This window comes from Ranitomeya variabilis, chromosome 3, assembly GCF_051348905.1.
Source record: "Ranitomeya variabilis isolate aRanVar5 chromosome 3, aRanVar5.hap1, whole genome shotgun sequence".
NCBI classification, from domain to species: Eukaryota; Metazoa; Chordata; class Amphibia; order Anura; family Dendrobatidae; genus Ranitomeya; species Ranitomeya variabilis.
The window spans coordinates 496017485-496032436 of NC_135234.1; the positions used below are offsets into that span (position 1 = coordinate 496017485).

The following is a 14952-nucleotide window of genomic DNA, read 5'->3' on the forward strand; positions in this document are numbered from 1 at the left end:
CAATTTTTTACTATTGACGCAGCGTTAATAGTAAAAACATCTAATCTTAAAAATAATAAAAAAAGTAAAAAATCATTATATACTCACCTTCCGCCGCCTTTCCCGCTCCTCGCGATGCTCCAGCCGGTCCACGCAAGCAGCACTTTCCGGTGGCAAGGATGGTCTGGGAGAAGGACCTGCCATGACGTCGCGGTCACGTGACCGCGACGACATCACACCCTGGGACTGGAAGCTGCGGCATGCACCCCACACAGGCGACAGAACTACAACGCGCCTGCGGAAGGTGAGTATATGTTTATTTTTCTCTATCGCCTCTCATTGGGGGACAGAGGAACCATGGGGTGTATGCTGCTGCCACTAGGAGGCTGACACTATGCAAATAAAAAAGCTAGCTCCTCCTCTGCAGTGTACACCCCACCGACAGGAAGTAGGATATCCAGTTTAGCTTAGTGTCAGTAGGAGGTGGACACGGGTCCTTCACTAGACCCTTATCTACCTCAATGTGCGTCGTTTCTTTTCAGATTTTCCGGAGGGATACAGGGTGAACAGTCACACCTGTAGTCCCACAATGCGGACTATGAGTACGGCGTGTACTGCCACCCCGTATCCTCATAGATCCCTCTCCAGGACCAAGAGCCTAGCACACAAGCGTGCTTAGAAGTCCGGTCCTGGCTCCGTCCCCCACCCACTCGCCCACCAGAGCCTGTCGGTTGGAGGAGACGAGGACGTCCATCACAGCTCCGTAAACGTCTCATTCCCCTCAGGTTAGTAGCGGATGACGTGGGATGTTTAGGTGAGTATTTCCCTATATCCCCCAGATCCTTCCCTGCCCACCCTCAGTGTGGGGGAGTAGAAGTTCCTACGGGCGCGTTGCACGACCCTCTATAGCGACGCTGAAATAATTTTAATAGGGATCCCAGGCCCCTAGTCGAGCTTATCTCGCGTGGTAAAGGCTGCCGCGCTTCCCTCTTCCTATCCCCTTCATCCCTGCGGCCGCTCTGTTCGGCGGCCGCAATGTCACCTCTTACAGGGGCACCACTTCCCCCTGCGGCTGCAATGCAGTGCCTGCGCGGCCGCCTTGGCAGGCGGCCGCTCTACTTACTTCCTACGGGCTTCGGCGCTGCAAGGCGGCGTCTCCTCCTATATCTGGCGGTGCCGACCTCTAATTTAGGCCCCGCCTACTTTGGCGCCGCGACCCTGGCAATTGCGTTCCCTCTGGCGGCCCCGGCAGGCGGCCGCGCTGCTCTGCGGCGCACTGCTCCGGAACCGCGTTCTCTTTTCCGGCTGCGCCGGCCTCTAATTTAGGTCCCGGCTTCTGCCGGGGCCTACTTCCGGTACCGCGCTCCTCCACTTCCGTTTTTTTTTCGGGCGGGCTTTCTCCTGCCCGACAATCTCTTTATTCCCCGCCCACCGGCGCCATCTTGGTGCTCCCGGGCCCATGACTTCTACGCTGCTGCTTGCCGCTACATCGCAGCAGGGCGCACGTTCCAGCGCCCTTTCAACGGTTACCATCGGCCAGCACACGCTTTCTCCGGCGGGGTCCCCTGCATCCTCCTTAGGTTGCCGTCTCATCGCTGGTGCCCTGGACCTGTGCCATGATGCCGGTCGCAGCTACAGCCGGGAGCAGTCTACAGGACTCTAGTATTACTGTGAGTAACTCTGCCATGCAGTCTATTACTCCCCTCTCCTGTTCCCCTAACCTTCGGGCATCATTTAGTGGGTCTGCTCCCAGGCCTAATCCTATAAGGAGAGCGTTCCCGTCCTCCTGCTTCCTCTTGTCAGCTGCAGCAACTCCCTGTCCAGGAGTCCCTACCAAGGGTGAGACCGAGACCCATGATTATCCCTGGGTGGGCTTTCCTTCTGTCTCAATCTGGGGCAGACCTCACCAGGATGTCACACCCTTGGTGTCCGTGACTGACCGCAATGGCTAGTGGGTCACAGGATTTTCCGACCAGCCTTGTTCAACTCAGGCCACAAGAAGGGATACAGGGTGAACAGTCACACCTGTAATCCCACATTATGGACAATGATTAAGGCATGTACCGCCACCCCGTATCCTCATTGATCCGACAGCAGGACCATGATCCTAGCACACAAGCGTGCTTAGAGGTTCGGTCCCAGCTCCATTCCCCACCCACTCGCCCTCCAGAGCCTGTCGGTTGGAGGAGACCAGGACGTCCACCATCAGCCCCATGGACGCCTGACAACTTTCTTTCCCGCTCCATCTTGCTCTCTGGTCTGGACCAGTGAGATCCCTCTTCCTGACCCTCTCTCTCTCTCGAGAGAGAAACGGACTTCCTTGGTCATGTTTGCAGAGGAAGTTTCAGATGCGATCAACCAGACCCTAAGCATCATGGATACCTCTACGGAACCCGCAGAATAGGCGGTTTTCGTTTAGACGGTCAAACCACCTTCCAAGGTCTTTGCCCCACACACTGAATTTGTAGTGGTACTTACCAGGGGAAATGCGAGCCATACCAGATGCTTTCAGACAGGGAAGAGTCTCGGCATCCTATATTCCTTCTCTCCTGAGCTCATCGCTAACTGGACTGATTCCTCGGCAATTCAGCTCCCAGACTGTCTGCCAACTTGGCATAGGTTCAAAGGATACAATTATAGATCCGCTGGATAAATTAGCCTTTGAATCGGCTGCTTCTACTTTGGTCCATCTATCTATGGTCCCTGAGACCCAGGTAGAGGCAATGACTGAGGCACAAACAGCCTTGTAAGAGCACCCTGGCTGGAGCCCCTCCGGGGGAGCTAGCTGACCTGACGGACCAAATTTCCTATGCAGGGTAATATTTGGTTTCTTCCTCCCTAGATGCACGGCTTGTGCACGCGTCCAGCAATATGGTGGCCATCTGACGCAGCAGGCGGACTTGTCTTCAAGAAGTCGCTTACTGGCCTCCCCTTCCAGGGGGCCTGTCTCTTTGGCTACATGCTGGAACAAATGATTAATTCGCTGTTTTGTGGCGTCGGAAGATTCCTCTAGCTAACACAGACTGCGATCTCGTCTGGCTAGAGAAAAGGCTTCCTTTACGCCTATCCCTTCCCGGCGTTCCCACAACTCCCATGGTTGGTCCACCAGGCCTAGACCTGGCAGATCTTCCTCAGCATAACTCGTGCCAACGGCCCAGCGTTTCTTCCAGTTTGGGCGGGCATCTCCTGTCTTTTTCAGGGATGTTTGGCTGGCTTCGGTGGAGGACGCTTAGATCAGGGAGGTGGTATCCTCCGGATACAAGATACGGTTCGCTTCGCGGCCCGGAATTGCTCCCGACCTCTAAAAATCCTCCTCTGATCTCAGGTTTCTTTGCGTCCATTGCCTTCTTTCTTTGTTCGGAGGTTATTGTTTCCTTTCCACAGCAGGTACGCTTCACAGGTTTCTATTCAAACCTGCTTGTAGTGCCGAAGAAGAGCGGCGCTGTTCGGCCCATTTTGTCTCTGAAGTTAGTGAACAGAAGGCTCCGCCTGTGGCATTTCAGGATGAAGTTCCTCTGTTCAGTCCTGGCTTCCATGGATCCACAGGAATTCCTGTGCTCCATGGATATCCTAGATGCCTTGCTCCATGTCCTGATTTTCCTTGCAGATCAGGGGCCTAGTGCTCATTCCATACCTTGAAGTCATCCTCATCAAGTCTCAGGCCCAGAAGAGTCTGACCATCGTCCTCGACTCCCGGTCCCGTTTCTGGTGGCTGGCCAACAGAACAAAGTCTTGTCTTGTTCCGAGTCAGCGTCTCGTCCTCTTAGGCATGTTGTTCGACACCGCCGGGGTTTTTTTCTTGAGAAGCGGGCAATTCTCCATACGGAGTTCGCTCTCTGCAGGGTCCTCGGCTGCCTTCCTTCCGTTCAGCTACGACGTTCCTGTGATGCATGGTGACAGCTCCGTAAGCGTTCTCTTTTGCGCTGTTCCACTTGAGACCAATTCAGCAGCCCATTCCTCAGTGGGACACGTCTGTACTGTCTCTGGATCCTCCAATCCGACCGATTCTAATAGCCTCTCAACTAGTGGCTGTATCCCCTCTCTAATTCCCCAGGTCCGGTCCTCCCAAGGCAGGTGGTGACGACGGTCACCAGCCTTCCCGGCTGGGGTGTGTTTTCTCACCATCTGTCATTGAAGGGGGCGTTGGTCGGAGCAAGAGTCCTCTCCGCCGATCGATACCCTTGAGATAGGGGACTTTCTTCTATCCCTGAGTCTCTAGGAAAGGCTTCTCAGAGGTCTGCCAGTCAGAATCCAGACGTCCAATGCCTCAGTTGTGGCTTATGTCAATCGCCAGGGAGGGAATCAGTCTCTTGGCAATGGCGGAGGTATCCAATATCCTCCTCTGGGCAGAGGCGACGGTTTCTGCACTATCTGCAGTGCGTATCCCTGGCGTGGATTACTAGGCCGCAGTGTTTTCTCTGCCGCGACGGCCTTGCGGCAGGACAGGGGTTCCTGCTTCAGGAGGTCTTCCTTCAATTTTGCCTTTGATGAGGAACTCCGGACACGGATCTCCTGGCGGCCCGTCTGCTTAGGAAAGTTCCTCCGTTTGTTTTCAAGTCCGCGATCCTCTTGTTGTGGATACCGATACTTTGACCGTTCCTGGGTCGCAATTTGTTCTTCCCTTTCTTCCCAGGCTGTTGAAGATCAATGCGGAGGGGGTGCCGGTCATTCTGACCGCACCACATTGGCCCAGAAGGTTCTGGTTCGCTGAGATCGTCCATCGTCTTGCGGACTCCCACTGGAGGCCCCCAGTCTGGTCGGATCTTCTGTACCAGGGACCCATCTGCCGCAGAGTTCTTGGTGGCTCAAGTTAACAGCTTTGCTGTTGAAACCTTCCATTTTGGCTGTTTTCTCTAGGCAGAACTTGATGCTGGTCTTGCCCTTACTTCTCTGAAGGGTCAGATAGCAACCTTTTCCATCCTTTTTCTGAAGTCCCTTTCAGAGGTCCTTAGCTACTGGCTATCATGGTACAAAGATTTACATATGTCCCGTTCTCAGTTCAGAACTTTTCTTCAAGGAGTGGCGCATGCGGCTCTCCCGTACCAGACTCCCGCGGATCCCTGGGACCTCAATCTTGTTCTGGAGGCTCAGTGGGGTTCCCCCCTTGAACCTCCCCATGAGGCCTCACTGTCCTGTCCCGCAAGGTGGCGTTTCTGGTGACCATCACCTCCATTAGGCGCGCCTCGGAGTTGATGACTCTCTCCTGTCTCCCCATTTCTTGGTTCTTCACCAGGATAAGGTAGTTTTACGGCCTTCACCGCCTTTTCTTCCCAGGATGGTGTCCTCCTTTTACTTCAATAAGATCGTCCTTCCCACCTTTGTCCTGCTCTGGGGCGTTCGCTGAACAGGCTAGACCTGGTCATGGCGGTGAGGATCTATTTGTCTAGGACCGCCTTCTTTAGGAAGACTGACTGTCTTTTTGTCATTCCAGACGATACGCCAAGAGGCCTGCTGGCCTCCAAGGTTACGATTGTTCTCTGGATCAGACCTGCCATTCTGGAGGCTCTCCGGGTCAAGAACAGAGTGATTCCTCCTGGTATTAAGACTCACTCTGCCCCGGGCAATGGGCGCCTCCTGGGCAGTACACCATAGGGCATCCGCCCTACAACTTTGCTAGGCGGCAACCTGGTGTTCCGTTCACTCTTTTCCCAAGGGTTATAAACTCCATACCTGCGCTTCGACAGTTACCAGCCTAGGTGGAAGGATCTTGCAGACGGCAGTGGTGATTCCTCCGACCTGAATGGAGTTTTTTTCTGCTGTTCCCACCCCAGGGACTGCTTTGGGACGTCCCATGGTTCCTGTGTCCCCCAATAAGAGGCGATAGAGAAAACAGGATTTTTGGTTGCTTACCGTAAAATCTGTTTCTCGGAGCCTTCATTGGGGGACACAGCACCCTCCCAAGTTGAACAGCTCTGTTTATTGTGTTATACTGTTAACGTTTGTGTTCTTTGAACGCTCTTTGAGTGTTTGAAACTTTTAGACTGTAAAGCGCTGCTTAAGTTTGTTGGCGCTGTATAAATGAAGATTATTATTATAATATTATTCTTTCTCGTTTACACGTTGCTTCTCCTACTGCTTTCTCACTAACTGAATATCCTACTTCCTGTCGGTGGGGTGTACACTGCAGAGGAGGAGCTAGCTTTTTTATTTGCATAGTGTCATCCTCCTAGTGGCAGCAGCATACACCCCATGGTTCCTGTGTCCCCAATGAAGGCTCCGAGAAACAGATTTTACGGTAAGCAACCAAAAATCCTGTTTTTATTTTTTTAACCTGTGACATACGTGGCTGGGCAATATACTACGTGGCTCTGTGCTGTATACTACGTTGCTGTGCAATATACTACGTGGCTCTGTGTTGTATACTACGTCACTGGGCAATATACTACATAACTGGGCAATATACTACGTAACTGGGCAATATACTACGTGGCTCTGTGCTGTATACTACGTCGCTGTGCAATATACTACGTGGCTCTGCTGTATACTACGTCACTTGGCAATATACTACGTGACTGGGCAATATACTACGTGGCTGGGCAATATACTACGTGACTGGGCAATATACTACGTGACTGGTCAATATACAACGTCGCTGGGCAATATACAACGTCGCTGGGCAATATACAACGTCGCTGGGCAATATACAACGTGGCTGGGCAATATACTACGTGGCTGGGCAATATACTACGTGACTGGGCAATATACTACGTGACTGGGCAATATACTACGTGACTGGTCAATATACAACGTCGCTGGGCAATATACAACGTCGCTGGGCAATATACAACGTCGCTGGGCAATATACTACGTGGCTGGGCAATATACTACGTGGCTGGGCAATATACTACGTCACTGGGCAATATACTACGTGGACATACATATTCTAGAATACCCGATGCGTTAGAATCGGGCCACCATCTAGTTAAATGTATAAATGATAACCTAAATATAGACTGTAATTGGTCTGCAGAACCAGATAGATACCAGTCTATAATGTTGTACATATAGATTATATTGACCCCAGGTGACACCACATGGCCCATGTATCCCTGAGATGCCCTTATATCACTCTGCCAGGCAGCGGAAGTTGGCTCCTCACCCCACCCTCTGACTGGAACGCAAGCCGGGGCCAGGGCGCGTGTGCGGGGAAGACAGAATACCCCCGGATGTAGATGCGATACACAAAGTGCAAGTGCTTGTTCTCCAACTTGGAACGGTCTGAAACACGGGCTATGGATGCATCAGTATCCATACACAGCAGAGTTAGCTAGATGTCATAAACCCACAATGGGGAAGTCACAGAAGGTGATCCATGTCCGTATTCTAAGGGGCCATAGGAATAGTCCCTAGGTAGGAGGGGGCATAAAACCCATGAAGTTGTAGAAAACAACTGTAAAGGATTTGTTAATTGAGCCCCTTGGGACCCCCATACATAACAAAAACATTCTCCAATATAGCATAAATGAAAACTGCATTATTCATGCCATGTGTAAAGAATACCCTATATTTTTACAGTCAGTTATTCACTCAAAAATATGAAAACCATGTTCTTTAGATTGAATGTACAATAGTTCCTATTGCCTATCATTTATCCAATCTTCCTTTTCTATAATAAAAAGCAGAAAAGTGTTTTTTGGTTTTTTTTCTTTCATCGGTCCTTTTGTATCATGTGAAAGTCCTAGAGCCTTAATTGGACACTGATCTATTTGCAAGTATTAGCAGATGGGCTGGTCATTCATTATTTCTCAATCATATGGTGACCTTGCAATGGAGACAGTGTCTGGTTAAATAATTATACTGATATAAATGAGCTAAACATGTTCTTGTCATAATAAAGTTTTTATGATTTGAATCATTGCTCTTATATAAAAACCAGTATACAGTTTAATGGAGCTGGGCAAATGTCAGAGCCAGTGCAGTATCCTCACCAACCCTGTTCCTCATATGTCCGTGGTCGAAACATCACAATGGGGAGATCTTTTCCAGGTGACCGTTTTTATTGCTTTGTTTTATTTTTGCAGTTGAAAGAACAAGTGAATGATGTTAGGATTTCTGATATCATGGATGTTTATGAACAAAAGCTGTGTGCACTAGCCGTAAGTACTAAGCCTCTAACCATGTTTTAGGGGGGGTTATAGTCGAGAAAACTAGTTTATCTGCCCTTTGTGTTTTTGCAGTCTAAAGAAAGTCGTCTGCAGGATCTTTTGGAAGCAAAAACTTTAGCCCTTGCTCAGGCAGATCGACTTATCTCACAATACCGATGTCAAAGAGCACAAGCCGAAGCAGAGGTTAGTCGAATACTTTTGAGAGGTTTTTCACAGCTTTAAGCCTAAACTGAGTAATGAAGTTCCTCTTTAATGAGTAATCCAGCTCTGCTCATCTCTGCATCAGGAAGTGAGTGGGACCAGGACCGTCCTATCTACCTAAAACTGCCAGCTCACATGCAATGCTTGCCGTTCATGCACGTATGCTGACAGATATGTGGGCTTTATGACGCTCATCCCGCTCACCTCCTCATTTGGAAGTGAGCACAGCCTGATAACCAACTCCCTCAGTCACTCACTATACTTTCTATACTTGCTGAATATACTTATCCTGCCACAGTATAACACTGAAGTCATTTTTTTTCCCCACAGCATCCTAGTTTCGTTAAAATACTTTGCAACTTTTAACTGTACGGACATTTATTTAAAAGTGTAGTTTGTTGGCACTAGCGTTATATTTGTTTTTTTAATTTCCAGGCAAGAAAGCTGGCTACATTACTTAAGGAGGCTGAAAGGAAAAATGAGGAACTGAACTTAGTTCTAAAGTCTCAGCAGCTTGAGTCTGAACGAGCAAAGAGTGACATTGAGCAGTTATTCCAACACAGCAAGAAGCTACAAGTTGTCGCTGAAGAGCATGAAAAACTAAAAGTCTCCTTTGCTGATCATATAATGAAGTAAACATTCTCCTACGTATTTACTGCAGATTTTGGTGTCTATTTAAAGGGTTGTCCAGTTTTGTGATAAGTCTGCAGTTATTCTACGTAACTGCAGACTTCTGAATCCTGACATTGTGCTGTGTGCATGCTGTCAGGATGCAGATATTGCCGGTGAGTGTGTGGGCACGTAACCGCAAGAATGTGATTTGCATACATGCAATCACGTGCCGACTAGATGTGTTCTTCCTATCTCAATTCAATTTTGTTGAGAGAGGCTGATCATGTGTAGTCATAATTCAGATGTCTGCAATGACAGAGTAACTTTCAATCCTGGATAACTCCTTTTAAGATGATAAGGTCTCAAGATGTACAGTTAGGTCCAGGAATATTTGGACAGACACGTTTTGGCATTTTAGCGGTTTTCCAAAGTGTATTCAAGATAGTTATGTAATCGACATGAACTTAAAGTGCAGACACTCAGCTTTAATTTGAGGGCATGAACAGCGTAATTGGGAGTAAGGCTTTAGGAATTACAGCTCTTTAATATGTTGCTGCCTCTTTTTAAAGTGACCAAAAGTAATTGGACAGTTATCTCAAAAAATCTTTAATGGAGTGCAATGGCTATTCTCTTGTTAATCCTTCATCACTTGAGCAGGTAAAGGTCTGGAGATAACTCCATGTGTGGCATTTGCATCTGGAAGCTATTGCTGTGAACCCACAACGTGTGGTCAAAGGAACTCTTAATTGAAGAGAAACAAGCCATCATTAGGCTGAAAATAAGAAATCCATCAGACAGATAGCAGAAATGTTGGGTGAGGCCAAAAATGCACACTGGTGCTCTTGGTTAACTTAGAAAGGCCAGTACGTCTACGGAAGACAACAGTGAATCATTTCCATGGCGAAGAAAACCATCTTCACAACATCCTCCCAACTGAAGAACACTCTCCATGAAGTAAGTGTTTCGCTATCTGAGTTTACAATAAAGAGGAGACTTCACGAGCGCAAACACAGAGGGTGTGTCACCATGTACAAACCATTAATCAGTCGTAAAAATAGAAAGGCCAGATTAGACTGTAAAAGAAAAAAATGTAATGAAGCCAGCCCAGTTCTGGAAAATCATTCTTTGGACAGATGAAACGAAGATCAACCTGTACCAGAATGATGAGAAGAGGAAAGTATGGTTAGGGCTTGGAATGGCATGATGCAAAGCACACAACCTCCTCTGTAAAGCATAGTGGAGGAAGTGTAATGATATGCGCATGCATGGCTTCCTATGGCATTGGGTCATTGGTGTTTATAGATGTGACTGAAGACAGAAGCAGCTGTATGAATTCTGCAGTTTATAGGGTGATACTTTTTGCTCAAATTGAATCAAATGCTGCAAGGTTGATTGGATGGTGCTTCTCTGTACAGATGGACAGCGATCCAAAACATACTGCAAAAACAACCCAGGAGGTTTGTTTTTTGTCGTTGTTTTTTTAAGGCAAAGAAGTTTAATAATCTACAATGGCCAAGTCAATCGCCAGATATGAACCCCATCAATTATGTATTTAACATGCTTAAGACAAAACTTAAAGGGAACCTGTCACCCCGTTTTTTCCGTATGAGATAAAAATACTGTTAAATAGGGCCTGAGCTGTGCATTACAATAGTGTACTTTGTGGACCCCGATTCCCCACCTATGCTGCCGAAATACGTTACCAAAGTAGTTGTTTTTGCCTGTCAATCAGGCTGGTCTGGTCAGATGGGCGTGGTGTCTTCCCCCAGATCTTGCTTATTTTTCCGTTGGTGGCGTAGTGGTTTGCGCATGCCCAAGTCCAGAATCCACTGCACAGGGGAGGGAAAAGAGCGCGATTTGCGCTATTCCCCTGGTGATCGGTGGGGGCGGCCATCTTCCTGTGGCCGCGCGTGCGCAGATGGAGCGCTCTGCTGCCCGGGGCTTCAGGAAAATGGCCATGGGATGCCGCGCGTGCGCAGATGGAGATCGCGGTGGCCATTTTCCTGAAGCAGAGTTTGCATCTCTGCTTCAGGAAAATGGCCGCCGCGATCTCCATCTGCGCACGCGCGGCATCCTGCGGCCATTTTCCTGAAGCCCCGGGCAGCAGAGCGCTCCATCTGCGCACGCGCGGCCACAGGAAGATGACCGCCCCCACCGATCACCAGGGGAATAGCGCAGATCGCGCTCTTTTCCCTCCCCTGTGCAGTGGATTCTGGACTTGGGCATGCGCAAACCACTACACTGTGTTCCAAATTATTATGCACAAAGAGTTTAGGAGTGATAAGGTTAGAATTTTTTTGTTTCATTTAAACTCATTGATGGTGATGTGTGTCAGGGCTCTTTATATCACTGAAAGCAATTGCAGATACCTGTGCAAATTAGTTTGGCAGGTGAGTCCAAATAAAGGCAAGACTACTTAAGAAGGCTGTTCCACATTATTAAGCAGCCTACATTTTTTGCCAAAATGGGAAAGAAAAAGGATGTGTCGGCTGCTGAGAAGCAACAAATTGTGGAGTATTTAGGTCAAGGCATGACTGCAATCAACATTGCCAAGACACTTCATCGTGATCATCGCACAATCAAGAAGTATGTAGCTGATTCCCAGCACACACGTGTGTGTGCTGATAAGGAAAAATTGAGGACTTTTTCCAACAGGCAATTGTGTAAGGTTAAAAGAGCAGCTGCAAAAATGCCTTGTCATAGCAGCAGACAAGTTTTTGAAGCTGCTGGTGCCTCCAACGTCCCCAGAACAACAAGATGCAGGGTCCTTCAGAGGTTTGCAGCTGTGCGTAAGCCATCCTGTCGACCACCTCTATCCACTGCACACAAGCAGAAACGGCTCCAGTGGGCCAAACGATACATGAAGACTGACTTCCAAACTGTTTTGTTCACCGATGAGTGCCGTGCAACGCTCGATGGTCCATATGGATTTAGTGGAGGATGGCTGGTTGATGGACACCCCATGAAAACACGGCTAAGGCGCCAACAAGGAGGAGGTGGAGTAATGTTTTGGGCTGGAATCATGGGGAGAGAGATTGTCGGCCCCTTTATGATCCCTGAAGGGGTAAAGATGAACTCCATAATCTATGTCGAGTTTCTAAAACAACACTTCCTGCCATGGTTCAAGAGGAAGAACGGTGCTTTCCGCAGCAAGATCATTTTCATGCATGATAATGCACCGTCTCATGCTGCAAAAAACACATCTGCATCTCTGGCTGCTATGGGCATAAAAGAGGACAAACTTATGGTGTGGCCACCATCTTCCCCTGACCTCAAACCCATTGAGAACCTCTGGAGCATCATCAAAAGGAGTGTCTATGATGGCGGGAGGCAGTTCACATCTAAGCAACAGCTCTGGGAGGGTATTCTGTCCACATGCAAAACAATTGAAGCAGAAACCATCCAAAAACTGACAAATTCAATGGACGAGAGAGTTCAGAAGCTTCTTTCGAACAAGGGGTCCTATGTGCAAATGTAGCATCACCTAGAATAAAGTTTTCACTTGAAAACTGATTGATTTCATTTTGTAATAAGCTGATAATGCTTATAACTTCACAATTGACCATTTTTTGGTTCAAAATAAAAAAAAGGTTGAAAACTCTGCTGTGCATAATAATTTGGAACATGCATTTTGAGTCTTTATTTTTTTTAAAAAGATACTTTTTTCATAGGCAGTTTGTTCCAAAACATTGCAATTATACGAGAATAGTAGATGACAGGAAAATAACAATGACTGCAATTCAGATAGGTAATTTAGAGAAAATATGAGGAAATATTATTTGCATTATAATTTGGAACACAGTGTACGCCACCAATGGAAAAATAAGCAAGATCTGGGGGAAGACACCACGCCCATCTGACCAGACCAGCCTGATTGACAGGCGAAAACAGCTACTTTGGCAGCATAGGTGGGGAATCGGGGTCCACAAAATACACTATTGTAATGCACAGCTCAGGCCCTATTTAACAGTATTTTTATCTCATACGGAAAAAACGGGGTGACAGGTTCCCTTTAAGGCAGAAAGACCCACAAACAAGCAGCAACTGCAGTCAGCTGCAGTAAAGGTCTGGTAAAATTTCACAAAAGAGGGGAACCAGCATTTGGTGACATCCATGACTTCTAGATTTCAGACAGTAATTGCCTGCAAAGGATTCTCTACAAAGTATTGAAAATTTAAAATTGTATTTATGGTAAACTTAATTTGTCCAGTTACTTTTGAACCCCTGAAATGAGGAGGTTTCGTTGAAAAATTGTTGCAATTCCTAAACGTTTCATAGATTATTTTTGTTCAACCCCTTTAATTAAACCAGAATTTTTCCACTTTAAAATGAAACAACTGAGATGCAAATAATCAAAAATCAATTCGGTCACTATCCAAATACTACTGGACCTAACTAAAATCGCCCACATGTCACAAAAATCTGATGTTAAAATTTCATAATTGTTTTATGCACATTTAGCGTTGTTGCAGTGACCCTTTTTGCAAAATGAAGTGCTGCTATATAAATATATATTCTTCCAGAGTGGTGGTCTGTTCTTGCTTGTGGGTTGTGTTTAGGAGTCCCCCTTCCTCTGTGAGGTCCATATGCCCTTATCAGACACATGGGCAAATGTTGTGTTCAAAAAACAACTTTTTAAAAGTTTTGTGTTACTACAAAATTGTATTCCCTATGAAAAATAAGTTCTGAATCATCTTTTATTATACACTTCTCTATTGGACCATTCCTCATATTTTTCCTGGAAATTAGCTGATAAGGGAAATGTAACACCAATTTAATAATGGTCTTTGTCATTCACTGTTTTCAGATTGGCCAGACACTGCAGACAGGTTAAGGTCCCCTTCACACGTCCAACATTTCATGCTTTTCATATAGAGCACCACTTTTTGATTTGGTAGACGCAGACCATGAACATGGATTTTGTAAGCTGACCTATCTGTGTGGGACTCCTACTGAAAAGGAAAATGGTAAAAATTTGTTGTCCATACACTGATTATCCAGAGATATAATAGGAACGGTACAACACAAAGGCCCCCATTCATCAAAGCGATTACGCTGGAATTTTAGTGTGAATCATTTTAAAAACCTTTGGTATAACACTTTTGGATAGCACCAAAGCATACTCGGATGACGTACGCCACTTTTCAAATGTGCCTGATTCATTAAGAGACTTGTGGCTTGAACAGCGCCGGTCTTAAAGAGTCCAGGCCACAGTTCTAAGGAAATATGCTCCACAGTAGCAAGAGTTTTTTTGGTCCTTGCAGATTAAGTACTGGCTCTATATTTTTTGCTGTGTAATTAAACTGGATGTCATGTTTTCTAGATATGAACTCTGTGAAAAGCAGTACAAGGAGCTGCAAGGATCCTATTCTGTATTATGTAAGCAAGCGGAAACCATGAAAAAACTGAATGACTCCCTCAAGCTACAGAATGAAAAGTAAGGTTTTATGATTGATATATTCATGTGATTGTTAGTCCTTTGCTACCTGTATGTTTAGTAATAAAAACGTCTTTCACTAGAATGTGTGTATACATAGATTTTGTTTTTTTTTTATTTATTCTGAAAAGGTTTATACAATACAGAACAATATAGTATGTTATGCTTTTAAAATTATCTGTATCTCCAACTTAAAGATGCCTTAGAAAATGTTTTGAAATTTTCCCATTTATATTTTTTTTTTGTGTACACTTCCCAGACCTCATTTTCTTGTTGACTGGTCAGTACTTAAATTTTTCAGTGACAAATTAGTCTAATCATGGGATAAGGTTACTGGGTCCATATACATAAAAGTTAATTATAATACTTTCTTTGCATTATGGCAGTTTTAGTAAATTTATTGGTATATTTTAGAACTCTGGCACAGTTAGAAGACATTGAAAACCAAAGAAAAGAACTGTCCAAACAGCTACAAGATAGGGAGAGCATAATAACAAGTAAGTAATGCCATTTTATTCAGTAATCTTTAAAATAATTTTATCTCTAATTATTTGTTTGACTTTTGAAAAAGGAATAAATACATGTAAATCTTCAAGGGAACATAACATTTTAGAAATT

General features: G+C 46.2%; 1 protein-coding gene across 1 annotated transcript in view; it reads left to right on the plus strand.

The window, feature by feature from the left end:
* The window catches only part of CIP2A (cellular inhibitor of PP2A), a 126387-nt gene that overhangs the window by 67143 nt on the left and 44292 nt on the right, over positions 1 to 14952 (plus strand). The window contains exons 15-19 of the mRNA XM_077296808.1: positions 8001 to 8075; positions 8157 to 8267; positions 8721 to 8917; positions 14221 to 14334; positions 14749 to 14831. Of these exons, the coding sequence (XP_077152923.1) occupies positions 8001 to 8075; positions 8157 to 8267; positions 8721 to 8917; positions 14221 to 14334; positions 14749 to 14831 (580 nt within the window). The remainder of the gene's footprint in view (positions 1 to 8000; positions 8076 to 8156; positions 8268 to 8720; positions 8918 to 14220; positions 14335 to 14748; positions 14832 to 14952) is intronic.